Here is a 16,084-nt window from a genome sequence, read left to right on the forward strand (position 1 = left end):
CATAACTCATTGTACTCCCACTCTTTTGAGTTATAATCACATGATATCCCCAAAATCCGACATGCTTCTTAATTCAGCAATCCTGGATTTTGTTACATCTCATCTCAGCCCGCCCACAAGTAGCGTCTGAGGCGATAAATCCGTGTGAGAAGATTTATCTCAAACCTGGTAGCATACTCATATAGATGTGCAACATGCTATACAATGATCATAGAAAGAAAATATGAATAACATTAGCATATCAAATCTTACAAATGCCCATAGATTTTACATGTTTAACATAAGAATCCCTATAGATAGGCTTAGTAAAGGGATCTGCCACCATATCTTGGGTATTAACATATGCCAAGGCAACCTTGCCTTTAGATACAATATCGCGCATATACTTGCATCTCGTATCAATATGTTTGGTTCTATTGTGAAACTTGGGATCCTTAGCAAACGCAATTGCCGCTTGATTATCACAGAATAAAGTCACTGGCAGTTTTGCTTCAGAAGAGAGTCTCAAATGTTTGATGAATCTCCTTAACCAAACACATTCCTGCACTGCGAACGATCCTGCAACAAATTCAGCTTCCATTGTGGACAAGGCTACACACGTCTGCTTCTTGCTACACCAAGATATAGCTCCATTGTTCATCAAGAACACATAGCCAGACGTAGACTTACGCTCATCAGGGTCCCCACCCCAATCTGCGTCAGTATAGCCTACCACACGCATGTTACCACCATGGTAACAAAGAACTGAATCTGATGTGCCTTTAAGATATCTCATAATCCTCTTGACAGCCTTCCAATGGTCTTGTCCTGGATTAACTTGATATCTACTCACCAACCCTACTGCATAACATATGTCAGGTCGAGTGCACATCATAAGGTACATAAGGCTGCCTACTGCACTGGAGTAAGGGACTTTGGACATAACTTCTATTTCTTTAGATTCCTTTGGACACATCTTAAGACTTAAATCATTTCCTTTTGCAACAGGAGTATCTATGGGTTTACAATCTTGCATATGAAATCGTTCTAAGACCTTCTTTATATATGATTCTTATGAAAGAGAAAGAAGTCTTTTTGAACGATCTCTTTTTATCTCTATGCCTAGCATAAAGCATGCTTCACCCATGTCTTTCATTTCAAAATGAATAGACAACCATTCTTTAATGGTTTTTAGAAACTCCAAATGATTACTAGCCAATAAAATATCATCCACATATAGAGTTAGAATCACAATTTTTTGATCTTGACGCTTAAGATAAACACAGTGGTCCTCATCAATCATAGCAAAGTCATTGCTCATGATGGTCTCATGAAACCTTCAATACCACTGTCTGGATGACTGCTTTAATCCATAAATGGATCGTTTGAGCTTGCACACTTTGCGCTCAAAACCAGCAGTAACAAACCCCTCGGGTTCTACCATATATATTTCTTCATCCAGTTTTCCATTAAGGAATGCAGTTTTAACGTCCATCTGATGTAATTCTAAATCCATATGTGACACTATGGCTAACAAAAGGCGAATAGAGGTCAATTTGACCACAGGTGAGAATGTTTCATCATAGTCTATCCCTGCCATCTGTGTGTATCCTTTAGCAACCAAACGAGCTTTATATCGCTCGATAGATCCATCAGCATTTCTTTTAATATTGAGAACCCATTTGCTCCCAATAGGTTTTCTTCCTTTTGGAAGATAAACAAGATCCCAGACCTCGTTGGATGCCATGGATTTCATTTCCTCTTCCATTGCCTTGTGCCATTCATTTCTTTTAGGACAAGATAGAGCATCTCTAACACTCTTAGGTATATTATCATCTTGGGGCAAAACCACAAAGGCTTCCCCTTCGATTTGGAATCTCCGACGAGGAATTCTCTTCCTCAGACTCTTTCGAGTTGTCAGATCTTCATCAAAATCAATATCCACTTGAGTGTTACTCCCACTATCCAATAGTGGTATAGACACATCATCTTGTGTCTCTAAAACATGATGATCAATCTGTTTAGACTGATCTTCATCATCCAATTCATAGAACTGGAAGTGACACTCTATCTCTCCCCTTTTAGGAAATTCACTTTCAATAAATGTGGCATCTCTAGAATCTATTTCAGAAATACTCTCATCAGTATTCTCTCCTAAGAATACATATCCTTTTGAATGTTCACAGTATCTTATAAAGATACACTTCTTTCCCCTAGGACCCAATTTTTCATATTGATGGGAAAGATTATGAACATATGCAGCAGACCCCCAGGGTCTAAGATAAGCCAATTCTGGCTTTCTGCCTTTCCACAATTCATAGGGAGTTGAAGAAATAGATTTAGATGATACACGATTTAATACATGAGTGACAGTTAATAAGCAATCACCCCAAAAGGAAATAGGTAAATTTGCCTGCGCCATCATGGACCTGACCATCTCTAAGAGGGTCCTATTCCTCCTTTCTGCAACACCATTTTGTTGCGGAGTTCGAGGAGTAGTTAATTGTCTATCTATCCCTTTATCATCACACAATCCCTTGAATTGTTCGGATAGATATTCACGTCCACGATCTGTTCTCAAAGCCTTGATCCTACGATCAAGTTAATTCTCCACCATGTTCATAAAAGATCTAAAGCAATCCAATGCTTCAGATTTATGCGTAATTAAATACACATGGCTAAATCGTGTATAATCATCAATAAAAGTGATGAAATATGAAGCTCCATGCCTTGTTGCCACATTCATTGGCCCACATATATCTGAATGAATTAATTGAAGAGGATAGGTTGCTCTAATTGCCTTTCCAAAAGGTAATCGAGTTGCTTTTCCAGCAAGACAATGCTCACATATAGGCATTTCAATCTTCGCATGGGATCCCAAAAGACCCTCTCGTGCGAGCCTATCCATTCTCTTTTGCCCTATATGTCCAAGCCGAGCATGCCATACAGATACATCTACATCCATATTATTAGCAGTTGAAATAAGTGAGAAACATTCATCATTAACATTCAAATTAATAAGTTTTGTGTCCAACACATATAAACCATTCATCAAGAAACCAGAAGCAACTGAAGTTTATCCACAAATGATGTCAACATTGACATCCCCAAACACAAGTTTATAGTTTAACATAGACAAAGCAGAAACTGAAATTAAATTTCGTCGAATCTCTGGAACATGCAGAACATCATATAATAATAGAGATCGTCTTCCTCGCAAATCCAATTTGCAAGTCCCGATTCCTTTGACTTCTGCTCTAGTGTTATTCCCCAGGAACAACCACTTCGAACCAGATGTCATCTTCCTATATTCGACGAAGTTTGTGCGGTCTTTGGTCACATGGTCAGTGGCTCCTGAGTCTACAATCCACATAGGATTAGATTCAATAATTAGTGCACAACTACAAACATTTGTACAAAAAACAGGAGTCATAAGAGAATGTACCTTCTCCTGCTCATGACATTCACGAGCATAGTGACCCAAATTTCCACACTTAAAATATTTTGCATTTGCCTTATTTTTCTTGCTTCCACGCTTCCCAGAGCGCTGATAAGGCTTCTTTTCTTGCTCTTTGTCTTGTCCCTTCGTATTACCCTTCTTGAACCTTCTTGGTCCATAGAATTTCTTCTTAAAAGATTTTTGCTTTTTCGAACTTTCTGCCACATATGCCCTCATGCCAGATTGTTGAGTCGCTTCAAGGCGATCATTTTCCAGTTCTACATGACGGGCGATATCATCGAAAGTCTTAATACTTTCGTTATGAGTCATATTAATTTTCATATGTTCCCAACTGTGTGGCAGAGAACGAATCACAGCCTGGACCTGTTGTTCATCTGTAAGGGTATGCCCTGCACTATTGAGCTCTCTAATCATGTTTGCCATCTCCCTGAGATGCTGGCTCATGGTGTGTTGAGGGGACTTTCTGTATGAATCAAACCTGATGGTCAGCCTCCTTAGTTTTGTGGCTGATGTTCCCCCAAACTTATCTTTAAGGGCCATCCACATCTGTTGAGCAGTCTTATAATGCTCAAATTGGCACATGATGTCATCCTGCATAGAACATAGCATGGTGACACGCGCAACAGTATTCATACGCTTCCATTTCTCATAGGTTTCCATATCCTTACGAGATTGTGCCCCAGTACCAATTTCAGGTCGTTCCACAGTATGGTTGAGAGCCTCCAAGGCCTCAGCCTCCTCCAGTGTAAACTGAATCTTTCTATGCCATATATCATAATTATCACCATTCAGTTTTTCAATTCGTGCCAAGTCCATTATTGATTTACTTGGTGCAGTCATGTCCTTTTAGATAAGAATAAAGCAATGCGCAAAAAAAAAATGTTATTCAAGCATGTTATGATCTAATCATTAGCACATCTATATGCAGTCATAATCACACGATTAGATAACATATAATTTTCACAGGGCGTGGAATCGAAAGCTCACTTCGTTCACAATCATCTCCCACTTTTCCTAAGATAATTATATTTACCTAAACTGTATTATGACTGTTTTAAAAAAAATAACACATAGAGTAGGTACTTTCAAAGTACTTAAAAAAAATTTATCGTATAATCAATATGATTATATCATATTCATTCACATACATGAATAAAATATATAATAAAATGGATTCATGAATCCCAGGCTTATCCATGGCATAAACAAAATATGGCTCCAACTACTAATCAATATGCCTCAACCCACATGGACCCTGGTCCTGCCGGGGTTCAGCCAAAAATTTTTTTTAGCCCGCATAGTAGTTCCAAGAACTCGGCCTGCGGCCTGTGCCGCAAGGCCGGTCAGGCCGGGCTAGGCCGGCGGCCTATGCCGCAGAGCCAGGAGCAAACAAGCCTGCGGCTTGAGCCGCAAAATCGAGTTTCCCTCGACACTAGGGATGTAGACAATCCCCCATAGCATGCATCCACCATGAACTTCTGTTGTTCCGGCCATGAATCAACAAAAAAATATATATTCGCAAGCAAAAACGAGCATCTAAAACCCGTTGCTCTGATACCAATGAAAAGATACGAATACATACCTTTTAGGTTGTTGCGGAAGCGAAAAAAAACAGCGGATCGATGATGCTTGCTTCTGCTCAACGGATGTGTGCTCTCACTTGGAGAGAACAATGATTCCACGAGTCCAAATGCTAATCACGTTGATTCACCACAAAACACACTTCCTTCTTCTTCTTACTGTTTCATTTCTCTGTGCATAAATCTCTCTGTTGAGATTTCTCTCTCTCAAAAGACACAATGCACTGTAACTCACTGTGTATATCAGCCTTCTTAGTGCTTCCTGGCCTTTCTTCTCTATATTCGCCCAAATGAGAGAGCCACAGTAAATGGGGAGTGGGTGGTTTCCAAAACCGTCCGTCCCCTCCTCAAATGGTGGGCCGGGTCCGGATCTCGCCCATCATGGGTGGACCCGGTACCCAACCCAACATGGACAAATACCCACACAGTTGGGGAAACTAAGTAACCTGATGAACTTCAACCTCTCTCATAATAGGCTCTCAAGTGTAATTCCCTCATCTTTTGAAGGAATGATCAGTTTGACATCAATTGATCTCTCATATAATGACCTCCAAGGTCCTCTACCAAACAAAACAGCATTCTTGAAGGCTCCAGCAGAGGCATTTGAAGGAAATTATGGTCTATGTGGAGAAGCCATACAAGGCTTACACCCTTGCAAGCCTTCCATAGACATGAACGATCAAAAGAAAACAAGACTTCTTAAAGTGCTCAAGATAGTTCTTGTTTGTGTTGCAAGTGCACTTGTGCTCGTTGGTATTGTGATTTATGCCAAATGTTGTACCGCCCATGTTAAGAAAGAAGGAAGCTACCCAAGAGAGAATAATGGTGGGGACTTGTTTTCAATATGGAATTATGATGGAAGACTTGTTTACGAGGATATCATAAACGCCACAGAGAATTTCGCGGACAAGTATATCATTGGAAGAGGAGGGTCTGGGACAGTTTACAGGGCAAACCTTGAAACAGGTCAAACTTTGGCTGTTAAGAAAGTTGATCAATCTGAAGGAGATGATATGATTAATCATGAAAGTTTCATAAATGAGATCAGAACATTGTTGGAAATTCGTCATCGGAATATAGTAAAGTTATATGGATTCTGTTGCCATGTTAGAAACATGTTTTTGGTGTATGAGTACATTGAAAGAGGAAGCTTAAAAAGCATTTTAGGTTGTGATGAATGGGCTGTCGAATTAGACTGGGCAAAGAGGGTGAATATTATAAAAAGTGTCGCCCATGCCCTAGCCTACATGCACCATGATCACTTGGAACCAGTCGTCCATCATGAACTGGGCCCTTACAGATTCATTTGGATCCATTTCAATTTTAGATTTTTGTTTGCTGTTTTGGTTTTTCTTGAATTTGGATCATTTGAGATCCATGTGTTTTAGTTTAGACATTTTCCTATATTAGGTCATATGTAACGTATATTGGATTCAAGTAATTGACGTGTATCTCATTTTAACAGTTTAGTAGGATTAAGATTTGGTTCCCTAGTTAGATGCTTGTCCATATTAAACTTAAGTAATATATATATATATGAGAGGAGTAAGAGTCCAATTCAGAGTTGGATTATGAAATAATTTCTAATTTTTATGGAATTCTAGATAATATTCAGTTTCTCTCGCATTTCCTTTTAATTTTACTACATTTTCTTAGATATTTCTAGACAAATTTGTAGTTGGTAAGGTTTTACATCAGTAGGGCTGGAAAATGAGATGAACTTCTCATGCCACAACTTATGTTAGTTGGTAAAGAGCTTGTTCGAGCTCTTAAAATGGGTTGGGAAAACCAAACATGAAGAATGGGAGCTTAGCTCAGGTCGGCTGGTTAAAAGGTAATCAATATAGGTCAAATATTTTTTTTACCTTAGAGTTGGTGTTGGTTTTAGAGCAACAGGGAACAATGCCTGACAAGCATTTGTAATTTCTTTTTATAAACTAAATATGGTTTAACCATATTTAGTTAGCCAGTTTGCCACAAGGATGAGCCACACCTGAACTCAAACTCGGAATCCTTGGATGACCGTCGGTCGGTTCTTGAATGGTTATTTACATCTTTGGATGACCGCCGGTTCTCGTGATCCCAAACCAATAACTTAATCAAAATAGTTATTGAATAGTGGAGATCGAACTATAGATTGTTTTTATAACGAGAAACCCCCGCCGAAGCGAGAAAAACCTCAGGTGAGACTCCACAACCACCATGCCTTACATGGTCCACCTCTGAAAGCTCAGCACTCTCACAACCACCCAGCTGGCCACACAGGTGAGCTCGTGGTGGTGAGATCGAATTACTGGGTTGTAGACTCACCCCCATTTTTGCTTAATTACAACTGTAGGTTCCAGGTATTAGTATCAGTCAACTTGTAAGCAGTCTTCAGCAGAGCATTTGGTATAATTTCTTTTCCTTGTCATTGAATAAATTGTTATTTCTTTTATTCTGTTATGAATGATGAACATTGTAAGAAAAAATTGATTATGAAATAAAATGAAAAGTTTTTTTTAGCCACGTTTTCTCTGTGTAAGCTTTGCACTCTTTCCTCTGAGAAGTAATACCAACTGAACTCAGACTCCTAAAATCCCAGATTGAGATATTACAGGATGGCCGTAGGTTCAAGTCCAGCACCAAATTAATCAAGTACATGCAGAGCTTACTTGGGCTCTAGAAGCTTGATTAAGGACCAAAACAGCTGGGCAGGTCAAGAAAATATGTGCCCTGGGCTTACAAAACCTACTTATTTCTTTGGAAAAAATAGAAAAACGGAGTGACCTTAAAAGGTTCAACAACATAGAACACCAATAACGAGGGTGGTGGTGTAGGTGTTGAGTTGAAGACCCCGGATCAAACCGTGTTGACATATGCCGTACCTTTCAAAGGTAGGCCACGTAAGACATGATCATTTTTCTTAGCTTAGGCAAAGGTTTCTTATCATAGAGAAAAAATCTATGAGCGTTTATTGTTAGAGTAAATTCCAGTGTCGGGATAACAAGTTGTGTGAAACAACTCATCTCATAAAATTTTTATTTTCGTATAATAGGCTAAAATAAAGAGATTTTCTTGACGTAGGGTCGCAAAATGTTAGATTCCGTATGAGATGACCCAATGGACGATGAAGATGTCAAAAGCACCTTATTAAAGTGAATTTGACATGCTCTCTCCGGCAGCCCGGTCAGGTCCATCTCTACTCACAGAACAGGGAACAAAAAATACCACAAAAACAACAATCAGTTTATGTATAGTTTTAAAAAATTTCTCAACGTAACAGATAGTATATCTGCTCAGATGGCTATATGGGGGGACTCCACAAAATATGGAAAGATCGTTCCCCTGATCGGGGGACTCCACAAAATTTGAAACATTCAGGTCCGGGTCAGACTAAACCCAGCTTGTTGTTCACAAAAAAAAAAAGTACGCTAGTTTATACAAACTTGGAAACTTGAGCATTTAGAGACAATCAGATCCCTAGAACAAGAGATATAGGATAACCGAAGAATGGTCCTGTTCCATGAATGTGCAACTGCAACAACTGCCCTGTAACTCCCACTCCACCCCGTGATGTAACCATGTCAAACCGGGTCATATATATCAGGTTGGATATGATCCATATTCCCAACAGGGCAAACCAAACATGAAGAATGGGAGCTTAGCTGAGGCCGGCTGGTTAAAAGGTAATCCATATAGGTTAAATATATTTTTACCTTATATAGAGTTAGTTTTGGTTTTTGAGCAATAGGAAACAATTCCTGACAAGCCATTTCAAAAGATCTACAGTTCAAATCCTACTACTTGCATCTTTAAAACAATGTATTTTCTTTTTATAAACGAGCTAACTTGTGCTTGGATTGTTTAGCTATATATCTTCAGTTTGCCACAAGGATGAGCCGCACTTGAACAAACTCAAACTCGGAATCCACTGTTTGTTTACTAGCCATAAGTGGCCTAGCACAACATAAAATGCTCATGTTGGAACTAAGACTTCACTTCAAAAAAAAAAAAGATCATATTACTGCCTATTTCATTCATGGCCCCTCATTTGCTTGTCTAAAGAGAAGTTGAGTCGAGTCAAAGAGACAAATCCATAAACTTATCCTGTCATATCATATGGCATGGGAGGCCTAGTTAAAGCCCTCCATGGAAACGTTGGTCAACAGAATTATAACCAGTAGAAAATTTTTCACTAGGAACTAGGGAGAAGTGGGTATGCCACTTGCCCGAATGGGCAACGAAAACGGAAAAGAAGGCTCTCTAAAAGTCTATATATGTGAAACGGGTGATGTAATATATATATATATATATAGAACTGAACATATTAGGCATCGTTTCTCGTTCTGGCCCATAGGTTTTAAGTGTTTTATGATAGATCTGATCCGTTAGATGTATTCAGCGTGCTCGATTTAGTGAGAATCAACTCTTGCATTAAGTTTTTTGACGAAAATAAAATCTATTTTTCTGAGCTGAAAAAAATTGGTACCTTCGTAGCCATTGATTTTGGATCACCAAAAAAACCTGTATAGTATAGAGGTCAGATTCTGGCAATGCAAAAGCCAGTTCCCACTAAATAAAACCTATAGAACACATCTACGGTGTTACATAAAACTACTATTTTTGAAGGGGGCTAACAAGACCTAATGAAAAAAGGGGCTTAAGAAATGCACTATTCTCTCTCTTTGGATCCCACCAAGTAAGGAGCTGTGTCGACTCCATGAAAGTGAAAAGGATTGGCTCTAAAATTGGGACAACTTTTCTTTTAGAGTGGTACCTTAATAAAAGTAGGTTCATTTTTTCCGTTTGTTAGTTGGTTTTCTTATTTTTCAGAGAATAGATCGGGAAATTCTCAAAAGACGCAAGTCGATTTTAGTGAATGAGAGGAATGGCTCGGCAACAGCACTCCCCCCGACGGATACCTTAGGTTCATAAGATTTAGGTGAAGCTACATTGACACTTTGTTCGCTGCCGCATTGATACCAGAGGAAAAGATAAGAAAGAATTTATACCAGTCAAGGGTGACAACCCTAAACCTAAAGAAGTCGAATCTGCCTGTTCGGGGGGTGCACATATAACCTGCATCGAACATTTTTAGAGCAGAAAGAAATAGTCCCTCAACTATAAGAGAGAAAATGTAGTTGGGACATTTATTGAACTTTGATGCACTGAAAAAGCAGTGCCAAGGACTATTTACTCGTGGGGCCCATCCACCTTACAAGCAAATACGGAAATTATTGGGACATTTTTGGCGCACAAAGAAATAGTCCCTCAACTATTTTTCGGTGCATCAAACGCGAACTATAAAAGAGAAGGGTGGAAGAGAGAATGGAATACGTTAAGAGGGTGGGAAAAAGAAAAAGCCCAATGCTGCTCATTTAAACGTCTTCAATGGTTTGGCTTGGTCTGGGTCAGGGTCAAGTCACATCTCTTTGTGCAAAGTCCTTTATCAATTAGGAAGCTGTAGGCCACATGTTCACGTATGGACCCAAATTAATGAAGTGCAAGAGGGTCCTATTGTTTCTGCATCAACCACCAATGAATTGACGCCCTTGCTTCCCAGACCCCAACTATTTAAACACTCGCTCACTCACACACAAACACACACACACACAAAGGTATCTTTCACTGCTGAGTGGCTCGGTCATGGGGAGAGGGAAATTATTCTCTCTTGTAGTTTTTTTTATGCAGTGGACTGTCTTGCTGTCCAAAGACGTAGGTCATGCACAAGAACTGCGAGCCCAAGGCGAAGCACTTATCAAGTTCAGGGATAGTCTCAAGGCTCACCACCCCAACCTGAATTCATGGTCCTTGCACATCAACTCTAGCAATAGTGACCCATGTGGTTGGTTCGGGATAGTCTGCGATGAGAATGGAAGGAGCATCGTCGAGATTGATCTTTCAAACACAACTCTAACGGGTACGCTCCATTCCATTAACTTCTCAGCCTTCTTGAGTCTCACAAGCCTCAATCTCAGCAGCAACAACCTTTTCGGATCGATTCCACAAGGGATTGGCAGCCTCTCCATTCTCTCTTACCTTGACTTGTCTGACAACTCTCTTACAGGTCTAATACCTGCCTCTATAGGAAACTTGTCCAATCTTGTAAAATTGTACTCTACTAACAACAATTTGACTGGACCCATCCCTCCAGAAATAGGAAACTTGAATAGTCTCACTGATTTAGAGTTATCTCACAACTCTCTTAGAGGTCTAATACCTGCCTCTATAGGAAACTTGTCCAATCTTGTAAAATTGTACTTTTATAACAACAATTTGACTGGACCCATCCCTTCAGAAATAGGAAATTTGAATAGTCTCACTGAATTAGCATTATATTACAACTCTCTTACAGGTCTAATACCTGCCTCTATAGGAAGCCTTTCATACCTTCAAAATGTTCAATTAAGTAATAATCATCTATCAGGATCCATACCATCAGAAATCTGCAATGGTGGGCAGCTATCTAGATTTGCTGCTTTGGGCAACAAATTTTCTGGGCTTGGATCGGGAGGCTTAACAAATTGCACAAGCTTATTGAGGCTGAGATTGAATGAGAACCAAATCAGGTTTAATATATCAGAAGCTTTTGGGGCGCTTCCAAGCCTATCATATGTTGATTTGAATGACAACCAATTCTTTGGTGAGCTGTCAGCAGATTGGGGAGGATGTCACAATCTCACACACTTGGATATCTCTAGCAATCATTTAACTGGTGCCATACCATCATCAATTGTGAATATGGCTCAGCTACAGGAGCTAAAACTTTCTTCCAATTTTTTAAATGGTCAAATTCCTACAGAAATAGGTGCATTGAAATCGCTATTCAAGCTGAACTTGAGCAACAACCGACTTTCTGGGAGAATTCCGCCTGAGATAGGAAGGTTAGTCATGCTACAATGGCTTGATTTGTCAATGAATAATCTTAGTGGAGACATAGCAGAACAACTCGGAAGTTGTGCCAGCTTAATTAGTGTGAATCTGAGTCACAATGAGTTGAGTGGAACAATTCCATTTCAAATCGGGAATCTAGCACAACTACAAAGTTCATTAGACCTTAGTGGAAATGCACTAAGTGGACAAATACCCACACAGTTGGGGAAACTAAGTAACCTGATGAACTTAAACCTCTCTCATAATAGGCTCTCAGGTGTAATTCCCTCATCTTTTGAAGGAATGATCAGTTTGACATCAATTGATCTGTCATATAATGACCTCCAAGGTCCTCTACCAAACAACAAAGCATTCTTGAAGGCTCCACCAGAGGCATTTGAAGGAAATTATGGTCTATGTGGAGAAGCCAAACAAGGCTTACACCCTTGCAAGCCTTCCATAGACATGAACGATCAAAAGAAAACAAGATTTCTTAAAGTGCTCAAGATAGTTCTTGTTTGTGTTGCAAGTGCACTTGTGCTTGTTGGTATTGGGATTTATGCCAAATGTTGTAGAGCCCATGTTAAGAAAGAAGGATGCCACCCAATAGAGAATAATGGTGGGGACTTGTTTTCAATATGGAATTATGATGGAAGACTTGTTTATGAGGATATCATAAACGCCACAGAGAATTTCGAGGACAAGTATATCATTGGAAGAGGAGGGTCTGGGACAGTTTACAGGGCAAACCTTGAAACAGGTCAAACTTTGGCTGTTAAGAAAGTTGATCAATCTGAAGGAGATGATATGATTAATCATGAAAGTTTCATAAATGAGATCAGAACATTGTTGGAAATTCGTCATCGGAATATAGTAAAGTTATATGGATTTTGTTGCCATGTTAGAAACATGTTTTTGGTGTATGAGTACATTGAAAGAGGACGCTTAACAAGCATTTTAGGTTGTGATGAATGGGCTGTCGAATTAGACTGGGCAAAGAGGGTGAATATTGTAAAAAGTGTCGCCCATGCCCTAGCCTACATGCACCATGATCACTTGGAACCAATCGTCCACCGTGACATCTCCAGCAGCAACATTCTGCTCCACTCAGATTTTGAACCTTGCATCTCTGATTTTGGAATTGCAAGGCTGCTGAAAACTGTCACGTCTCACAGGACCAGGCCTGCGGGAACCTTTGGCTACATTGCACCAGGTATATATGTTAATTTTATTCATTTATTTATTTATTTATTTTAGCAATGCTGATTAAAAAACACCTCTTATAACCGATTACACATATGCTGGACACAGATGGTGTACACCTAGGTGGTCCCTTTTCCACTCAGGTGTACACCTAGCTTTGTTCATGCAGCAAGGGGGCACCCCTCAAGGATTTCAAACGCATGATATGGCACATGTAGTGTTATTTGAAACTTTAAAACTTTAGACTAAGAGCGACCAAGGGTCATTTTATGAAGGGTTATGTCAGAAACACGGGCTATTTAGATTCCCATGGTTAGAGAGCACAACAAGACATGTGGATGCGCCAATGACACACCATGACCAGTATAGACAATACCACATTCTTTTTTAATTATTCTTAATTGGTTTCAATAATATTTTATTTACAATTATCAAAAAATATTATTCACTTAATTTAGTAATTAAAAACTGCTGTCTCCTGGTGTCCTATTTTTTAGAAAAAATATAAATTCTTTTCTTTGAAAGAAAAATATGAGACTTATATTGATTAAAAAAAACTAACTCATACAAAGAAAGAGTGGTGAGGAATCAGATGCTAAATCTGAACAGAACATTTATAAAGGATTGCACATTTAAAAGAAAACATCTAAGGATTTTGAAAAAAAGGTCAATTTCCATCGAAGGCCACTTTAAACTCAAATGTGTTTTCAGCTCCCATTCAATACGATTTCTAACTTGCATGACTGAATGAAAATCTTCCTTGAAGACCCTGCCATTCCTTTTAATCCAAATGCATTGCCATGCAATGAACAACCAACATCTCCAAGAAAAGCTCCATTTCTTAGCCCTTTTCTTCGTATGCTTAGCAATAAGAAAGAATGCTTTTCAGTCACGTACCATTGAACAATCGCATACAATTGCACTTCCAAAATAGATGCACAATATTCACCTCACTACACATACAAAGAAAGAATGCTTCCATCCGACCCTATCCTTCTCATGTGTGAACTCTACTATCTTGCAAGATTTGCATAAGGTTCAACCATTGATTTAGAACATTCTTAAAGGGTTTCTTCTCAACTGAATATTCCAACCAGCACTAGGTCCCTAAAGGGGCTCGCAGGACCTTGCTTGCCACTCACCATCCAGTAAAGAACTTCATAATTCTCTTAAAGAATAATATCCTCAAACCACAGGTCTTTCCAAAAAAGATGTATGCTCCCCATTTCCTATTTTAAGCTGGATTACATGTAGGAATTCATCAAATAATTTTGTCCAACTGTTCCAAGATTCCGGAACTATTACTCCTTTTGTTGTTGGACCCTACAACGAACATGGTGTATGGGAAACATGGAGGGTGCTCAAGTGCAGTGGCACATCACAAATGTGCAAGGTCATTGCACCTGATCCATGGACCCCCCCCCTCTATTTATGGAAGGGGCAGCCACTACATGGTTACCCTTGGTAGGGCAGACCACTTAACACTGGATATGCTCACATAGACTAAGATAGAGAGCAGATCCAGTGATCGAGCTCGAGTACTTTGTAAAGAAAATCACTATGCGTATAGCGTTTTTTTGCTTTTTGTGTTTTTACACAGAAAATTGCTAACGTGGGTAGCAACTTTCTGTGTTTGCATTTTACACAGAAAATTGCTACTCGCGTTAGTGCTTTACTGTATTTTGTGTGTCGGGCCTGATCACCAAACCGCGATTTAGCTTTTGCATGTAGCAACAACACTAGGGTTTTAAACCCGTGTTTCCATACTCATAGCCTGTGTACTTACTTTTACCACTTCACCAAACATCTGCCCTCATCAAAATGCAATTGAAACATGAGTAAGCAGAGAAGAATGTATTGATTCATCACTCAATGATGATGTTTGATTTCGCAGAGATCGCATATACCATGCGTGTAACGGAGAAATGTGATGTCTACAGCTTTGGGGTGGTGGCACTTGAGGTCTTAATGGGACGGCATCCAGGAGAACTTATATCATCCATATTAGATCAACAAGAATTAAGGCTTGGAGATGTTCTGGATCGGCGCATTTTGCCCCCAGTAGGTCAAGTTGCAGAGAAAATGACCCATGCAGCAACAGTCGCGCTCATGTGCATACAAGTGAATCCAAAGACTCGGCCCACTATGCGTGATGTTTCACAGCAACTTTCAGCGACGAGTCTGTCACTACCGTCTGCTTCAGAGCCTTCATTTTCAATAAACTTGTGAACCAACCATCCCAGTTCATGCCCAAGTAGTTCCATCCTATTGCACTTTGAGACACACTACTGCACATTACTGTTGGGGGTAGTCTGTTCGTAGCTGGTGTTGGACATTGATCTTGCACTGTCCATATGGATCTATCATAGATATTTCTTTTGGAGTACTTCACATTTTTCATATACTATTATTGCAGGCAGTTCATATATCAATCAATATATGGGGATAGATCTTTATGGTGTCATCAATGCATGTCAAAAGAAAGCTGAATGTGCTGCTCAAATTTGGCAATCAATGATTTTGGATGTCCTATTTCTTGGATAATTACTGAAAGAACATTTTTTCTTCTCATCTCTTGAAACACACCAGCTCTACAAAGGTGTGTTTAGCTCGTCAAATGGGATGACCAAGATTAAAGTCTAAGAAAAAAAACCCTTAATTTGCATAGTCCTATATAGGTCATGTGCAATTGGGGTCTGACCCAATTCTATCAATTTGTTGGTTCATTTGAACTGCAACCTATTTTCCCACTTCATATTAGTCAAAGGCATGATCAATAGGACATCATTGAAATTAATCATCGTGTGCATCCCACCAACAATGATTAAGCAGAAATCTTATGTTTCCTCCTATCAAGTTATTGCAAGAGAGTTTAAAGATGCAACATAAAACTTTAGGAGAAAGAAGCAAACATGTTAATCGTCAATTTCCCCAAACTTAATGCCTCATGAGCAAAAGGGTTTTATAGATTTAACACAATTTAGGCTTTTTTTCTTCTTTGCATTTT

At 39.3% G+C, this 16,084-nt stretch overlaps 2 protein-coding genes across 2 annotated transcripts; both read left to right on the forward strand.

Annotated features, from left to right (window-relative positions):
• Positions 1-5,528: 5,528 nt before the first annotated feature.
• On the forward strand, positions 5,529-9,936 carry LOC149819909 (MDIS1-interacting receptor like kinase 2-like). The gene is made up of 2 exons (XM_089983524.1): positions 5,529-6,227; positions 9,835-9,936. The coding sequence occupies exons 1-2, from the start codon at positions 5,529-5,531 to the stop codon at positions 9,934-9,936; spliced, it is 801 nt and encodes a 266-aa protein (XP_089839650.1).
• Positions 9,937-10,474: 538 nt separating this feature from the next.
• Positions 10,475-15,541, forward strand: LOC149819910 (uncharacterized). The gene is made up of 2 exons (XM_089982307.1): positions 10,475-13,087; positions 14,972-15,541. Exons 1-2 carry the CDS (start codon positions 10,648-10,650, stop codon positions 15,304-15,306), a joined length of 2,775 nt encoding a protein of 924 aa, XP_089838433.1. The 5' UTR covers positions 10,475-10,647; the 3' UTR covers positions 15,307-15,541.
• The last annotated feature ends 543 nt before the right edge of the window (positions 15,542-16,084 follow it).

This window comes from Nuphar pumila, chromosome 12 (genome assembly GCF_984573655.1).
Source record: "Nuphar pumila chromosome 12, dmNupPumi1.hap1.1, whole genome shotgun sequence".
In the NCBI taxonomy this organism is placed as follows: domain Eukaryota; kingdom Viridiplantae; phylum Streptophyta; class Magnoliopsida; order Nymphaeales; family Nymphaeaceae; genus Nuphar; species Nuphar pumila.

Bases quoted from the DNA above. Each gene is read 5' to 3' on its own strand.
- LOC149819909 (XM_089983524.1), top strand. From the start codon at position 5,529: ATGATCAGTTTGACATCAATTGATCTCTCATATAATGACCTCCAAGGT. The intron at 6,228-9,834 runs GTGAATATTATA...CTTATTTTTCAG, and splicing joins AATTAGACTGGGCAAAGAGG to AGAATAGATCGGGAAATTCT.
- LOC149819910 (XM_089982307.1), top strand. From the start codon at position 10,648: ATGGGGAGAGGGAAATTATTCTCTCTTGTAGTTTTTTTTATGCAGTGG. The intron at 13,088-14,971 runs GTATATATGTTA...TTGATTTCGCAG, and splicing joins CTTTGGCTACATTGCACCAG to AGATCGCATATACCATGCGT.